Raw genomic sequence first — 18,342 nt, 5'->3', positions numbered from 1 at the left:
AAGACGCTATTATCTACATAATAGGATTCCGATAAGAACTTTAATACGCTGGTATTATGAACTACCGGAGCCTGTAAAATGATGGATTAAAATTGCAGCGAACGAGCGTGGGACAATTAAGAGAGAAGGATTTAAGCAGACGTGGCCTTGAGCCAGAAACGATATATTTACATTGAATGTTATATCTGGTTGTAAATGATATATCTGGGACCAATTCGTAAATTTCAATATAGTCGAACGTGCTAATACACTGAGAAAAAAGTGCAAATGTACTAGTTTTCTTCGACATTTATTAATTATATAAAAGTATTTGTTTATGAAGTAACAAAATATACACTTCTGTGAAATGTATTTATTTTTCTTATTAATTAATTTATATGTTAGAAATAAAATTTTATTTCGCCATATTTACGTAAAAATTAACTTTAGTGAAATAAATTTATTTGTGGGTCAAAAATTTATATTTATATTTCACAGAAATAAATTTTTATTTAAATACGCTAAAACACAATTTTATTTCTAGAAAATAAATCAATTAATAGGAAAAATGAAATATATAGTCAGAGAAATGTATATTTTATCATCACAATTAAATTACACAGATTCTTTTTTATTGATTTTTTTATAACCAATAAATATCTACGAAACCTTCAAATAACATTTATTTCTGGACATTTCGGCTTTTCTTCTCAGTGCATTACGTACTAGAAAAAAAATTTAGTGCCATCAGCAATAGCTGTTGCAGTATGTTTTAACAGCAAGTAAATATTTTATTTTCTTTAATGAAAAATTTAGTTGCTTCTGCAAAATACATGTAAACTTAAAAAATGTATTTTTTTACAACAATTAAATAGCTTTAATACATATTTTGGCTAAATTATTTATTGTTACAATAAAATGTTATCTGTAATGAGTGTGTAGTTTATGTATCTTTAGTTGGAAATCAGCTTCAAAATAAAAAAAAGAAAAGTACGCTATATCCAAAGTATATTGCCATCATTATCATTTTATGATATAGAACTTATCGGTTTAAGTATTTTCTAAGAAAAATAGTAGATATATGTTAGCTGCAACATCACTTAATGTCGCATAGTTATATTCTGGTCACAAATCAAATGGAACACCAAGTCAAAACGATTGCGTAAGTTTAGTAGAAACGTTAGACTATCATACTCTTCATTATGTTTTTGATTGCGCGTTGTAGCCTGTCGATACAAAAATTACGGAAATATTCGTGGATGTGATATACTAGTCTCTATCTTTCATATTTCATTGCAAAGCAAAACGCAATTGATCGATACAAAGACGTGATTAGCGAGTTACGGTGTCATTGCTAATTGTAAGATGAAGTGTTCCGTGTCGCGAGACTACACGCGCGGGATACGTAAATGCTTTATGGAGCCGACACGACGAACAAGGGAGTGTGTATCAATTTCCACCAATTACACGCCACCCAGCCAGTGTCGTCCTTTCAGTCGGAAATCGCGCAGGTGCGTTCGACTGTACGTCACCGCACCAGAATTTTCAAACGGTCCCCGACTCCAGATTATACAGATTGCCCTCTCACCGCAATATTTTCTTTTTATCTTTAGCTTTAGACACGCGACTATGTGAAAAAACAATAGCAAATGTCTCATATCGTTAATCTCCCTTTTTTTTTGCGTTATCAACTGCTTTAAAATTCTCTGATAACTTTGATAGGATTTCTTTCTTTGAATAAAATCTTTATATAATAAGCTATATCTCTGTTCTGATCTTTTGATTCGTTATGCAAGAAAGAAAGAAGTAGGCTTCTCTTTCGATAAAATCTACAAGACTCTGTGATAATTTATAGGGTGAGTTAATACATCATCAGTTGACGTGATGTACATTTTCGGAACATGATGAGAGAGAAATGGTCAGTCAGAAGGAGTATATGAAAAAATCAAGTGACATCAGTTCTCTGTACATACATGCATTCGACATCCTCGACTCTTCAGCATGATTGATAAGGTCGATGAGAGAGAGAATTGGCTGCGTGTGTAAAACGTTGGCAAAATATTTCTCATGTTCAAGTTATACATCGTTCAAGTTCCATTTAAACTTTATTTTGATGAAAGTTATTTCTCAGAATTTCACGAAAGAATTTAGCTGAAAGTATTGTAGCAGATGGTAAGATGGATGATGATATTTCTCGGTATCCTCTTTTATTTCGAATGGTTGATGAAGTTAAATATGTTCATTGATTTATATGTAGAAGAAGGTGATGACTGATTGTACTTTTGATCATATTATATTCTGTGAAATTATCTCTATTGGATTACAAAAATAAAAATATAGTTTGTAATTTTAACTGCTTTATAGTCTAAAAGTGCTTTATAGTCTATAACTTAATAATAAAAAGAACTATGTTGCCATAAAACAATTATAAATATTAGTTTAGAAATAACGCATTAAAAATTATAGCTAAATGTACCTAATTTTGTTGCGTGCTATACATAGGATATAAAATTACAAGTTTTTTAATACTAATTAAATATAGGCACACTCAGAACAAGCCTAGATTTAATTTTGACAGAAACTGTAATGCCATATTTGAATGATAAACATCAAAATGCGGGGGACGTTTTACTAATTAAATTAACGAGAAAAATGAGTGCACTCTAACACAATCTTTGTGCTAAGGAAAAAAAAACTCACTTAATTTTCTATCAACGCGATGATACTCCTAATGCTTTCCTTGAAGATTTTTTAATATAAATCAAGTATCAGTTAAAAGCGTGGGGTCTTCTCTTTTTTAGTTGGTTTATTTTGGCGTCCAACGAAGAAACTGAATCAATTTATTAAAAAAAAACATTATTGAAATTTACATCATCTTCTTACATAATCTATTAATATAAGCTTTTTTAAAGAATGTATATGTTATGTTTTAAAACTTTACCAAAAATATAAAAATTTCATAGATTGTTTTATTATTAGATTTGAATATCTGTAAAATTTGCATAATTAGAAGTATTTAATTTTTTGTTTGGTTTTAATTCTTGTGTAACTATGACTAAAATATTTGTTGTTGATTAGAAAAAAAAGAATAATTTTAAAAATCCACAGTTTTTTAATTTCAAAAATTTTTAGTTGATATTACAGTCAAAACATCTGTAAGATTAAAAAATTTCAGTTTTGTAACGTGCTTATAAATATTAGGTACTATGTACAATACATAAACGTGATAGTAAAAACAATGAAGCTATTAAAGCTGTTCTCGTTAACACACAATATTTTTTAATAATATGTCTCTTTAAAATTTTAATATGGAACATCTAGAGTGTTATAAAGGTATTCATGCCATTTATACACCTGCGTCATAGATATAAAAATTCGCAAGTCACCCCGGCAAAATTGTGCATACCGTTTATACACGTGCACGTACTTCTCTCTCCTTCTCTCTTTTTCTTTCTCTCTCTCTTTCCCTATGATTACCGTTTTTTTTTTCCTTATATTAAAATACAATCTCTGTCCTTCATCGATTGTTTGCTCAACAAACTCGACTAAATATATTGGCAAGTGTATATCCCTAACTCTAAAAATATTATAAAAGGTATCCCCTTTGAAGACACAGTTTTTCACACAGGTCGGACATGCTATCGATTTCCCATTACATTCCGCGGATGTGTAGCATATACATATCTGACATCGCACATGATATTATGGTACAAGGTGTTTATGAATCGCACCAACAAACTTTTAGTGTGTTCGTGAGTGAAATAGACGATTTTCTCTTGCAATTTTCTGCTGCAAGTCTCTCGTTAGTCGCAAGTACGAAATACTTCTTGCTCGAAAAGTTTTTATGTGCTAACCGTCCTTGGATTATAAGTTGTCATTAATAAGTTTTGAGTAGAAAATATCTGTTTATCACGTAAAGGAGAATTAAGAACAGGCAACTTTGTTTCTACCATATAATACGTTGCGCATTGCATGCAAGGATTTCCTAAGATTTGACATGCAACCGAAAACTCATAGATAAATTGAATCCTATGATTTTTCAACGTTGTCTATCTGCTTGCTAGAAAAAGCACGAATACGCGATAGGAAAGCCGTACGAAAGCTTTATTCCAGGGTACGGAGAATGCATTTTTCCCTCGATTCTCTCTGGCAGAGCAATGAAAATTCGAGAATCAATATTCACCGTGTGTCATCACAATGTACTCCAGTGTCGTTCCCGTTGCTCGATCTATTTTATTTGTTCTCTGCATATGCTGTAATCGTGCGTCGGTTCTGGTACACAAAACCGGGAAACGACGGAGATAATTTTGTTGCACGTTGGCGTAACAACTTGGGCAACTGGAAATGCGTGAGAGAACCGTATAAACCAATTAAAGCAATGGACGTAATTTTATAGTGTATACTGCCGAATCACTCGAGAGAGATGAACTTTTTATTTTTATTATTTGTTGCAAAATTGAACTCTAATTTGTTCTTCCATGAACTTGATTCAGAAGCGATAAAAAGAAACAAACTTTTTATTTGACAATTAATAAGGAGGAGAGAAAGAGAAAGAGAAAGAGAGAGAGAGAGAGAGAGAGAGAGAAAGAGAGAGAGAGAGAAAGAGAGAGAGAGAGAGAGAGAGAAATAGAAAGAGAGAAGAAAAACCATAAATAAACTTTATTTTGTAAATTCTGATAATATAATGGATTTTTCGCATGTTATACAGTTTCAGAATGTTAATCTGGAAAACCAAAGCAAATAAAATAAAAATAGAATAAACGACCCCCTCCCCCCTCTCCCTCCCAGACATAACTGGATAGAATTCCTTAGCGAACAGAAAGTAATACGACAATTGATCGCCACGTTATAATAGCGTAGTGCTAATCGCATGCATCATCTAGTTAGACGGTACGTTGCCAGTTGCGCTTTTACAGAGTGTCATTCACACAGTTAAACGAAACAATAGCAGCCGCCTCGTGTTGGATGCAACAGTCGATCCATTTAATGGCTCTGTTCCATTTTAACATGCAACGTCGTCGCGCTAAAAGATGGGAATACCGAATGCCATCGACTCGCTATATTTTACTCATATAGTGCCTGTATCTTTCAAAGTCGTTTTTTTTTAACTTTGCCCACCTTCTTTTATTTTGTCACATTTTTTATGCGATACAATTACCAATTCTGGTTATTTACGAATATTTAAGGCATGTTCACTACAACGTTAATATTAAAATGATTATACTGTAAAAGATTATTTTGTCTATATTGTTAAAAACTTATATCATAAAGAGTACTATTATTTTTAATTAATTAATTAATAAATTTTTTCAACATTTTTTGATGCACCTTATTTATTTTAAAGTTATTATATTAAATTTCTTTATTTTCAAATAACGTTTACGTTTATTTAATAAATCTAAAGTTTACAAAATAAAAGATATAAGGTATAAGAAGGATTATTTTAGTCTTAAAACAATGGGCATTCCAGACCATTGTTATAGATCAGTTAAATTTTATTATAAAAGGGCATTAATAAATGCGTATAATAACAGAAGAATTGTTCTTCGTTACATTTTACGTTACAAAGGATGCAAAATATCAGTCTGTCACTTCGACCGGTTACGATGGAAATCGATATTTCCGGGAAGTGTAACCTAACATGTCACAAACTTCATAATATACTCGTTTTATGTATATAAAAGAGACTTCGACTTCGATCCACCTGCTACGATCAGGTCATTGAATATTTCAAATGTAATGCAACACTGACATATGTTAATGAGTATATACAGAGCGTTACATAATCATAAATATACAGATTGCAAAACTATATATCGTCGTCGTCGTTTTTTAAAATCAAATTTCAGTCTTCTTGTCTAATTCTACGATCTACAGTCTTCTATGATGTAGAATTAAAACTTTATATTACATGTTAATTAAAACTCCGCGCTACCAATTAAAACCCCGACCATCGCAATTCTCTCGGTTTTAGGTATAACTCTCGCTCTCAATTGACACGAGGATTTTATATGTGCTGTGACATACATTGATCTGCTCTAGTGAACGATTTTCACCGCCGCCAACATCGTCGGCTCACGCAACATTCGAAATTTTCACCTCAATCGCGTGCACGCCAACAAACGACGTTCGACGTCGCTCGCGTGATTCCGCGTCGTTGCACGACATCGGCTTTTTCTTTTGTTAAATAATGACCAACGTCCGTACGGTTGTGCTAACGTATTCGGTCGAGCAGTCCATCAGACTAACTCAGGCGCGTGCTTCACCACGTCACATTGCCAGATTACCGTGGCCCTGCTAGGTCAAGGATGTAATTTGGCCCGGATTGGTTTACGCGAGTTTTATCCGTCAGCTCCCACAAATGCTTCTGCTATCATATGCATATACGGTAACTATATAGACTATTGCAGACCATTGTACAGCCGCGGCGATACACACGGCGTCTGATGAAAGTTCGACCGTGTTAATCCACTTTGCGTAAAATGTCGATTATGATGTACACAAATGGTCTGTCTTGAAATGTCATCACATCAAACGTATTTATGCATGCACGCGACTATGACAATAAGTAGCAGTTTGTAGCAGTAACATTTTAAGTTAAATAATGTTCAACGAAATATACATTCATAATAACGTTTATAATAATATTTGAAAACACAGATTTATAGGAAAAAAACATGAAAAAGAGGATTGATATGCAATGTGAAGTCGCTTATAATCCTAAATAAATATCCATTTCCCTTCGTTGTTTGTAATGTGTCTCGAAGCATATCGACGAAAAGCATTCAATCTTTAAAAGTTTTAAATTAATATTAAAATTATGTCGATAAAAAGCTGATTAATTCAAGAATTTTAATCAATTTTAATTATTATGCAAATGTGTGGAGAAGAAATAATTATAATTATAACGATTCTTTAAAAATTCATGATCATTTGGCCATTCGACGTGATTAAGGTGGAAAAGAGCCCGAAGAAAAATCTTGTCTCGAAAAGAGGACGACTTCTCGAGGGAATTTTTTTTTTACTTCAATTTTGTCCCTGGTGAGAGTTCATTTCCTTTAGCCTTGATATTCCCAACGAAGTAAGGAACACAAACGACGACCGTTGGCTGTATAAGACGCGCCGCGTGATGTTATTACCCCTCGATAATGAGCAGTTCCAGAGGTAGCGGCAACTTGGCGAAGCTGCTTGGAATTCAAGAGGGCCATTCTCCGCCAAATGACGAATCGCTTATCTAAACGCATTTACAGCAACAACCTCTCATTCCCGTGTCCTTTCGCAAGGTGCAGTCTCGTAAATCTAATCAGACGTTCTTGCATTTACGCTAAAACAGACTGTTGTTATCTCGCAAGTTTTGATTATGACAATTTATGTGAGATGCGTGCGCAACAGACGAGCGAATACAAGATTCAATCTCATTAAAACAAATAAACAAAATTTATTTAGTTTGTAATATATCCATCGCAATATAGCATTACAATTGCTATATCTTTGAAGAATTGAATGATTGATCAATAATAAAAAAACATTGACTAATATGAAAACATAACTAATTAAAGATGAGTCTTATTCGATTGTAGCTGAATCGTAGAAGTAAGAATTTCTCGTCCCACTCCAAATATTGTAAAAAATTTTCTTTTAATTTAAATGATTAATGTTATTTATAAGAATAATTTTGAGGATTTGTTATATACTTATTTTATAATTCACGTTATTTCTTTTATCTAATATATATATATATATATATATACAAGAGAATATATAATAAATTTATTAGCAAGCTAACTGTAATAATGTCGGTTACTGTCATCTTATTAACATTGACTTTGTGCCATCGATCTGTCTATCCCGCATTTCCCATAGCGCAAAATCCTTCGGGGATGTTGGGGATCGATGGAACGAATGGTGTTACATAGTGTCAAGTACACGTCAGCGAAAAGGATTTAAGAGCAATCCGCTGTAGACACGAAAAACCCCGATACAAGAAGCATAAAACATCGCAGCTTCCGCACGCACATGTTATAATTTTAAAATAATTTTAACGAAAAATAATTGTATAGTGAGGAAGAGAGGAAAAAGGACAAAAAGTATATGTTCAAAATAAATGTTAAATATGTCCTTTGTTGCTAATATATAATAATAATTTTGCTAATACTACTTTTTCGCGGATACAGTTTCGATGGCGCTACTTTTTCTGCGGTTTACAAATCTCCCAAAGGATTATCATGCGCATTTGCAGCAGATAAAATCCAACAATTCCAAATTTTTAATTCGAGCAATCTGCAGTTCTGTTAACACATTAAAATTATAATAATACACGTAGAATAACTGGCGTGTTGCGTCGTATGCGCATTAGCTGCGTTGACGGTTGTGCGCAAATAGAAACTGTAACTCTGTGCAACACGTTGTCTATATGCTAAAATTTGCAAAAACCCCAAGGGACTACCTGGCATTGCGGAAAGTTAAATTCATTTATGGTTTCACACGTAGCCGCATTCCGCGGCTATGCACCAATCTGGCCGTTCTGAATAAAAGATGTACATATGCTCTTACCATTGCGTAATGAAGTCTGTGCCGATGGTAAAAATCGGCGCGGAAGTACGATTAACTTCGGTGCCGTTCAGGCTACTTTCGGTGCCGTTCATCTCCATTCCATCAAACCGAGGCGGCAGCAACCTTCAAAGCTACTGCGCCCTCTCCTCCTCAGTATACAGTCATCTTTCGGACATCCTAGAGGCATTGAGATAAAATAGAGATATATTATTTGAATATCAGGAGTGTGCAATATATCTAGAAACTACACTTTTTTTCAATTTACGATACAAAAATTTTTTTTTATAAAAAAATTTAGTACAAATTTGATTACAAGATCATTTCCTCTAATTCTTTAACTTAGAATTGAGAGTTTAGAAATAACGCGTTATACTTGTAACGCCGTTGTAGTTATCGTTATTTGTTTTTAATAACAATATTTTTTCCGTAATTGTAACGGTAATGTCGTAATATTTTTATACTAACAAATTTAGCCATCATTTTTATTGTTACTTTATCTTTATATTATCTTTATATCTACTTAATAGATTCGCGCATCTTTAGTGCGCAAATGCATATCGTAATCGGCGCATTAAATTAAAAGTTATGCATTATATTAAATAAAATTATAAGTTTTGTTCACATTTTTATATTTTACAATGTATATATTTAAAGTATTGAGAAATATTTTGTATTTCATGCTTAGGCTGCATCCTAATAGTCTTACTCTGAAAGTAGGTATGTAATGTGAACTATAAATTTCTGAGTTTAGTATAAGGAAAAACCAGTTTAGATTTACAAATTTTTAAAATTTTAATCTGAATTATTAAGTAATGTAAATTTAAAAACGTATCTTAATTTTTAGCATTAATATAAAAAAGTAACGAGCCGTCACTTTTAGGAAAGGGTAACAATAACGCGGTACTTTTTAAAATTAGTAATAAGTAATGTTAACACATTACTTTTACAAAGTAACATTTCCAAATTCCGAGTACAGTTTTGGGCTATACGGAATAAAAGAACAGAACTTTTTATCGTACCACGTAAAAATCGTAAAACAATTAAAACTCTGTTATCGTTACAACCAATATTATATTGCATGTTTAAGTTTTTCTCATGTTAAGTACGGATTAAGATTTATCTAAGTACTACTGTCGATAATAAATATCTTTTTGCAAATGACTGTGATAGTATTGTCAAGGCCAGGCAAATAAAACGCAAATGAAACGCAAAAAAATCTCCCTTCGCGTGTGGCACGACGAACTCCGCGCTTTATATTTATGATTATGTCCTAGAAAATGTGGCCATTACAGAATAAGTATATGTACGCTACCAGTTGTATAAATGCTATAAACAGGAAGCTTTATTTGACATTTAATCGCTTGCATATAACTGAAGAGAGCAAGAGAAAACGAGAGAAAATTCTATATTTATAATTTAAATGTGAATATATTTTATTTTATATTGCTACGCTGCAACATGTTAGAAAATTAATTATTAGTTTCGTATTGCAAATTGCAATGCAAAGTGTATTATTTTCTTCAATTGCGAATGCAAAGTAACGCAACTGAAATTATTGTGCACGCGCAGATGTCGTTATGCAGGTTGACCTAAACTACTGCCATGTAGGATCTCATTCTAAAACCATGCTTTCTGATGCATATGCATTAAGATCTCACATAAGAAATTTAATTTCTGACAGTCATGCTTTGTGCTCGATCAATAGCATTCCGACGTCAATAGACACCGATATTATCACCGAACTCAATAGTGTTAATATTATCAAAATGTTTCTTGAGTGACAAGCATTCTCATAGTAATATATCTAAACTTGTATTCTTTTTCTCTTTTTTAGCGAATTTATAGAGTTTTTTATATATATAAAGCTATGAGGCGAAAACACTTGATCGCAACAAACGAAGCGTTAAAAAATTGTTTTACATGAAATCCCGTCTGACCAAAATTGTCATTTTCACTTCAAATATCTCTTCCCGTAAAAGAAAATATGGTCATTAAGCATAAAAATGCTGTGGATTCTTATACAAATAATTTTTTAAGTGCTAAAGAGGCAATAATATTGACATGGTATAATTTTACATGCGATCAGAGATATTTAATTTCGTTTCTGCAACAACAATTAAAACTACAAAATGGTTAACAATAGTATAACAAAATAATGTAATTTTATTTATTTTACATCTTTTATGCCAAAGCCCATAAAAATCATATTATAACACGAAATATATGTCAATATACATATATTGAAATGTTTATGTGAAAGAAGATGATTTATATTATTGCGCTAAATAAAAAGCTACATTTATGATAGAATAACTCCAGATAAAGAACAACTTGTAATGTTCAAGTAACATAAAATTCCATGTTTAATTAACTAAATATTGACTACATTGAAACTATACGCGAATCTAATACACGCGATACAATACTGGCATATATAATATATACATACGTCACGTGCTCTATAAACATCTATCATTAAGGCAGACTGTTGCATACGATCATCAGATTAATTTTAACCGAAAGATCAAACGCGGGTAGGCGTATAATATTTAATGTGTTTTCGCCATAATATCTCGATGAAATTAACCGTGCACGGTTTTCGTCAAAGAGCGTCATTACAATTACATTTCACACGATAATTCTCTTTTTTGCTAGACCGTTATTTTAATTAAAAGTGAAATAATGTTACCGCTATACGGTTCATTATCATTATCTCCTGATTTTCTATTCCAACAAAAAATGTAGCGTATTTTATAAATGCAATAAGATAAACAAGTTTTCAACTTTATTATTGCTAGTGATATAATTAACAATAAATAATAAAACTTTCTTGTCCACAAAATTAGCATAGATTTATTCAGCAATTAACATAACATTTCGGTCTTTAACTTTAGGCCCTTTTTAAGGGTAAATACAATACTTGAGCTCTAGAAACGATAATAAGTCCATGGGACTGCGCCAACAATTTATAGATTAAACACTAAAAATAAAAATAACAATAAATACAATTAACAATTAAAAACGTACCAATGTACATGTTTCTTCGAAAACTCACAGGTTTCTAACGTCAAATATAAAATCGAAAAGCAAATATCAGGATTGTTAAAAACTTTCACATACGACAGCGAATATCAAACTGAAAGTGGCAAGAACAGAGAACGTATTAGATAAACAAAACCATTATGTTAATAATTCTATTATAAATTAAATTAAAGTTTTCAGTTTCTTTTTGAAATTAAAATTGCGTTTGAATTACTTTTTTTATGAAAAATACCTTCGCTATTCTTTTTCTTTCTCGTGTGTTTTTCATCGATAACATATTTTCCATATATTAACGCAACTCAAAGAAGTATACATTGCAGTGAAACTTAATACATATTCATGAGTTCAGTAGCGACACGCGATACTTATCAGATTGACAACGCTCTTTTCAGCACATTATTTTCTTCATTTCCAATGTTCACGATAACGATTGCACGATGATATCGTTATCTCTCAATAAGTCCATGATGAAATAAACATTTTAAAAACTCTTCTCACTAGCCTTTAATAAAATTTTTCTTACTACTTTGGAATAAAGAGTCTTTAGTTAATTTAGAAAAAAATGATAAGAAAGAGTATGAAGTCTAAATAATAAAAGGTTTATTTTGACATTTACTTTTTACTCAATTTACATTACAACGCACTGTTAGACAATGTCAAAGGTACAAAGAGTATAATTTGATGAACTGAATTGATTAGTAAATCCAATAAGACTGTATAAAAGAAAAGGATTTATCTCTGTCTCTTAACGAGACCTCAATTAGCATCGGCTGTTATTACGTTACTCAAGAGAATATCAGATTTCTCTTCTGCTTTGGAAATGAATGCATCGTAACTTTTTAACTGGCACCACGTAATAGTAACAGTAACACGATTTATTATTTAGATCTAAATTACGAGGTTATAATTGTTTGTTACAAAGTGAAAAAAAAGGGAAGATAGGGTTTGATTTGAAATTATAACATTTTATAGCATAGGTATCACAATTTATGGAAAAAAAACATATTCGCAAACGTGACATATCCCGAATTTAGATGTAACGCTAACACAATCTGTACCTAGAGCCTAGATGGTTAAAATAATTAAAGGATTGCGTGCGCGGAGCACATTTTTCAGAAGACGACACTGTGAGCCATTTGTACCTGACATGGAAATCGCACAGATCATACTTCCTCGTTCACTAATTTTAGATCAAGATGTAGAAAACGTACTTAATCACTCTTGACTAAAATCACTAGTTCAGTAATCGTAGGAAGCACATGTAAATAGCTCTTACCGTATTCTATTTAAATAATAGCTCCGAAGGATTTATAAATACCTTAATATTTATGAATGCATTAAAAAATTATAACAAAATATGGAATGTCTTTTATTTGGGCATTAAGATGACTGTATTAGATAAAAGAGTATTATTATTAACCAAATTTTGATAAGTAATCTTGCATACAAAGAAAGAGAGAATAGAGTAAGGTAAAAAATAAGAGTATAGAAATAAATAAATATATAATAAGAATAAGAATAAATGTATGATAAATGAAATCTGATAAATCTGATTCATACATATCGAGCGAGTTATCATCAGCGATTTAGACTTTAAACGCGTTACATTGTCTCAAAATGTTTTTCCAAAAAGTTATGAATGATTAGATCGCTCTTTGGAGAAATCGGTTATGACACATTTCGTTATTCTTAGCTCCGGGTTTTTGTCTTGCATAACGCTTGTTCTCTCCAGAATGGGGATAAATTTGGATGAGGACGAATATAATACGGCACATCAAGCTTTATCAGTCTGAAAATTTATGCAATCCCCAGCAGCTTCCCTTCCTTTCATCTTACAACGCGACCGTTTTGTTTTCCGCCTACTCCTCGTACATCTCGTTCCCCGCGATTTACACGGGGAGAAATATCGCGGAACTTTTACGTCAATCCTGTTTCCCGCGCTTATCGCCTACGAGACGCGCATTCATTCGCTTGGATGGGAATCAGCGATATACCCATATTTTTTCCAACCACGTAGATTTCGCCGGTGGTTTCTCCCCGCTGGATTCGCGGCGAAACAGCTTGTACACGCAATGGTTTAGCTTAGGAAATATGTGGTGCACGAAGCAGAAAATAATGAAAATGGGACGAGTAGATTGCAGCATATCCGACGGTCGCCGAATGTTTGTTACAAAGCATTCTCGTAACAGAATGCTTTGTAACAAAAATTCTCAAGTTTAAGCACTTTAATTTAAAAAAGAACATGTAACATTGCTATTAATAATTAACAAATAATCTTCTTTCAAGTATTGTCTGAAAATAGAACTTCAATTTATAAACACGTTGAATATTAAGATAAAGATTTCCAAACGTAAACAGCATTTTGATCATATTTATTTTTAAAAAGAAATCGATAACTCGAGAATGCAGAAAAAGAACTCGTGACTTGCTCTTGTAACAAAAAACTGATATGCGCGCATTTTTACTTATGATAAAATATGTTTAGGTGCCATAAAATATATAATTTCCCATATATATGTCAAATTAAATTTTTTTTATGTTACAATTCTGTTTTTAAATTTATATTAATTCATATGTATGATATGCTGCTTATAATCGTAGAAGAATTTTTAATTATTTTTACTATTAATTTGTGCAATAATTGTATCTGTACAATAATTGTACAATAATAAAATATTATAAAATTGTATAATAAAATAGCTGAAAGAATTTTTTAATTTTTATTTCTTCTTGAACATTTTTTGGAGCTATTAATTTACATACGCTTGGTTTGATTTACGCAAAAGCGGATGGAGCCATCAATCACTTTTATTGATACAGCGCAATTAACACTCACTTATTTGTTTCACGTATCCGGCCGTACACGATGCAGAAATAAAAAATATAGCATGATTCATCATCCGACGCGAATAATTCATCGGGCGTCGAAAAATATGAAGCTACCGCTCACGTGAAATAGCTTACTAATCAATTTTAGTCGGCGAGCTTTAGTTGCACGTGACTGGTTAACGATTTATGCCAGAATCACAGATTAAAATATTCCCGTAATGCACAAATATTAGAAAGTATCAAGTCTAAAATATCACATAATAGTATGATATAGGGAGCTTCTCAGATTCTCAGTATCTTCATTCATTTATTTACATCCTACATCAATCTTTTTAGCAAAAATAACGAAAGTTTTCGACCGTTCTTACTTTTATTTTTTCCTAAGTTTCTTTTAACGCGCGCGCGCGACTCTCGATAATTCTACCGAAGTTAAGTCTCTTCAAGAACAAAGAATAACAATTTATCGTAATCTAAAATAACGATTTATCTTTATTTGTAACTCTGAAAATAAATTTCTCATTTTCAGTTTCCTACTTTTTTTATTTTTGTATTATACAAGGACTAAATTTATGTAAATTGCAATTAAAATCTTTAGTTTCTTTTACTTTATATTAGTAAATGTCTTTTTACAGGCGATAACTAAAATTTTTTAATATCATTAATGTATTGATTTTTTTGCGCTGAATTTTATGCAGATTAGATATTTAATTAGCTTATTTAAAATTTTTGCTTTTGGAAAGTATAATATAATATTACTTGAAAACGCAACTGCATCGTTACGTTAATAAGCGGCGATTTGCTACCGTAAAAGTTCGCGACAATAACAAGTTTATGTCATTCCAATATAACGACATCATTTTATTGAGAAAAACACGTTCAGCGAAATACGTTTTAGCATATTTTAGCACACAACGATTTGCAGCTTCTTTAAGGCAGCAAAATCCTCACCCAAAGAAACAAATTTTATTATATGTAACAACATATCTCTTTTTATTTAATGATCGTAAAAAGTAATGCAATAGTAGAAATAAGAGAAATCAAAATTTGATAATGACTGGTTACATCTTCTGGTCTTAATACCAGAGCTTTAAAAGCGCGCTGTAGAAGCTTAATTAGCAATTTAACTTGTTTATCGCACAATTAGTTTGTAACAGTTCTGAGAAAAATCACGAACGGGATTATATTTTCAACAAAGAAGTGATTGAATTTTGCAGTGCAATCTTTCTTGCAAAACAATTATATCATTCGGCACACAATTTTATCAAGAAAATTCTTTCAGATAACGGAAGTCGATATAATGAAAGAAAATACAGGTCGCTTTAAATGTCTTTCAAGACATCTGTAAATGTCTCTTCGATAGCATTTGGAATTGATTTTCGTATACATGAACTGTTCTACTTCTTCTCGTGAAAGATCAAACAGTTTTTTGATTACCTATAAACATTAAAGACAAAGCTAAATTCTCGCGAAAATTTAATGTCAGAAATGTAAACGCAGTAAAACCTCATTCTTAATTCAACTTCAAGTGCACTTTGCTTTGCAAATATATCAGCAATAGCACTGAGAACTTGCAACATAAATAACAGTTCTCTCTCTGACTTTTAAACGTTTGCTAAGATAAAGTCGACCTCAGATTGGTCAAATGAAGCATACATTAAATACATCATAAATGAAATCTCGGCGTGTTAAATGTGAGACGATCCGTACAGTTTTATCTCAAGCGTTATCCGTTGCCCGCGGTACATGATAGCACGCTATTAAGTGCGCCGATCGGATATCACATGGGAAATCGCCGATCAACGTGCAACAGAGCGCGTGCATGAGGATGCCCACCCAATGTCGTTGCGGTGACTATTGAGGAAGTTAATTCTCGCCTGCTGGAATGGTAGCCACTAATTAGCAATTTAGACCCGACCGACGCAGATTTCCGACGGCGAATCATCTTTGCACGCTAGTCTGCGCTTCTCCGATTTGCAAATAATTTGTCTCTATAAGATGAGGCATTCTATTTAGTTCCAGCGGAGGAAGTTGACGCCGCTAGCTCGTCTGATTGAATATCCATCAGGGGCGGAGATGAAACCCCACGGTTGCTCGATTAGAATTACGTCTATATATGTGTGTGTGTGTATCTTTCTCTTTAAAAAGGAAAGATTTAAAGATATTGTGCTTTACTAATTTTAGATAATATATAATAAAATCTAGAGGTAATCAGCATGTTGCAAAAGACTCATAATAAATTAATTGATTATTGATAAAAGGATAAATATTGTACGTATTTGAAATATCAAAGTACAATTTCCAACATTCATTTGCATAAAAATCGGTATCAAATGGGAAATAAAATAAAAAATAATTAAAATGTATTAAGGTATTCTCTTTCAATATCAATCGTTGAAGAATTCTAAGAAATTTTTTCTGCGAAAATTTATTATCCAATAATCCAATTAAATTAACGCAAACTTAATAAATTAAATAAATTTTTAATTAGTCCAAAAATCTATATATGAGAGAAGCTGTATCAATAATGCATATAGATGTGCTTCATACATACATATAATAAATGCACATACAAATAAATCAAATTGTATGAATATATTATATATATTCGCAATCCGATATCCAACGAAGGATTAACAAAGAGAGAGAAAATCATTTTCTCTGTAGAAGCGACGAAATGCTTTTCTGAGGGGAAACTGGTGAAATGATATCAACGAACGAGGAAATGGTTTCAACTCACTTGAACTCGATAGAATTCAGTCCAAACACTCTTCAAGCGGCTCACATAGATGGCTAAGCTGGGTGACCGAGAACAATGTCGACACACATATCCGCGCATTTCGATCAATCAATCGGGTGTCCATTTTAGTAATTGACATGTTGGGCCGCATGCCAAACTCGTCGTTTATACGTGAAACTTAATTATTGGAGATTATGACTATTTCCGGAATATCACGATCTCTATACGCAATGGAGAAACATTTGTTCCATTTTTTTTCTCTCGTCATAATAAATTTCTCTGGAAAACCTCTTACGTTTTCATAGAATCTTTTATTCCTTTCTTCAAACCTTTTATCGAAGGTTAAATGAATAAATATATATTAAAATCAGCTTCTCTTACTTCACTAAATTCACAAATAAACTCGTGATATTTTTAGGGTCTTTTTTAAGTAATTGAAATGTTTAGAAATGTAAAAATATATCCGTATTTTTATACGTAAATCTTGTGATAGCCATTAATCCTCCTTAATTAAATTAAAAATAAACTTAAAACTATCAATTAAAAATTTTCGTGATGAAATTACATTTTATATATAATGCACACATTTATATATCCAATCAGAGCATATAAATATGTATGTCGTAAAATTTTCACGTTCGCTGCTTCGTGACGCGATGATAATGGCTCGGACAAATCATGTAATAATTATGCAATACGCGGATCGAATAAACGAACAACACAATGTCATTTACCTTATGATAAAAGCATTGCGTTAATTCATAGTTGTACTTGCAAATCAGTTTCGCTGCCACTCGCAGATTCACGCTACATGTGTTTACGTGTTTTCATATTACAAACGGTATTGGATTTCTATGGATGTTACATGGGCCAGTGGAAATCAAGCAAACACGATAGTGCAACGAAACTACGCCGACAATACGCCGACCGCGCGCACCGTTAATCCAACATTTCTAGTTCTCGCTCATCGTAGACAATGCGGGGTGAGCGCAAATCCGCTAGTTAATAGGTCCGAAATCGTTTTGTGGAGCTGTATGCGTTTGAACTGGCTAACCGCACGATATTTGTATCGTTCAGAATGTCGTACTTTAGCGCGAGTCGCAACAGAATTAATTATGCGAACAATTACTGTATGTCTTGGCCATTCCGCGTAATTGTTGAACCGGTTGAAACATTTTATAATTTGCGAGCGTTCACAGGTA

At 32.2% G+C, this 18,342-nt stretch overlaps 1 protein-coding gene across 1 annotated transcript in view; it reads right to left on the bottom strand.

The window, feature by feature from the left end:
• LOC105832554 (muscarinic acetylcholine receptor gar-2) overlaps window positions 1-18,342 on the bottom strand; it is a 44,224-nt gene that overhangs the window by 15,524 nt on the left and 10,358 nt on the right. Inside the window, exon 2 of the mRNA XM_028190523.2 lies at window positions 8,533-8,709. Coding sequence (XP_028046324.1) covers window positions 8,533-8,630 — 98 coding nt within the window. The 5' untranslated portion in view covers window positions 8,631-8,709. The remainder of the gene's footprint in view (window positions 1-8,532; window positions 8,710-18,342) is intronic.

The sequence above is a fragment of the Monomorium pharaonis genome, chromosome 6 (genome assembly GCF_013373865.1).
Source record: "Monomorium pharaonis isolate MP-MQ-018 chromosome 6, ASM1337386v2, whole genome shotgun sequence".
Classification (NCBI taxonomy): Eukaryota; Metazoa; Arthropoda; class Insecta; order Hymenoptera; family Formicidae; genus Monomorium; species Monomorium pharaonis.
This window is presented reverse-complemented; position numbering and strand designations above follow the sequence as displayed.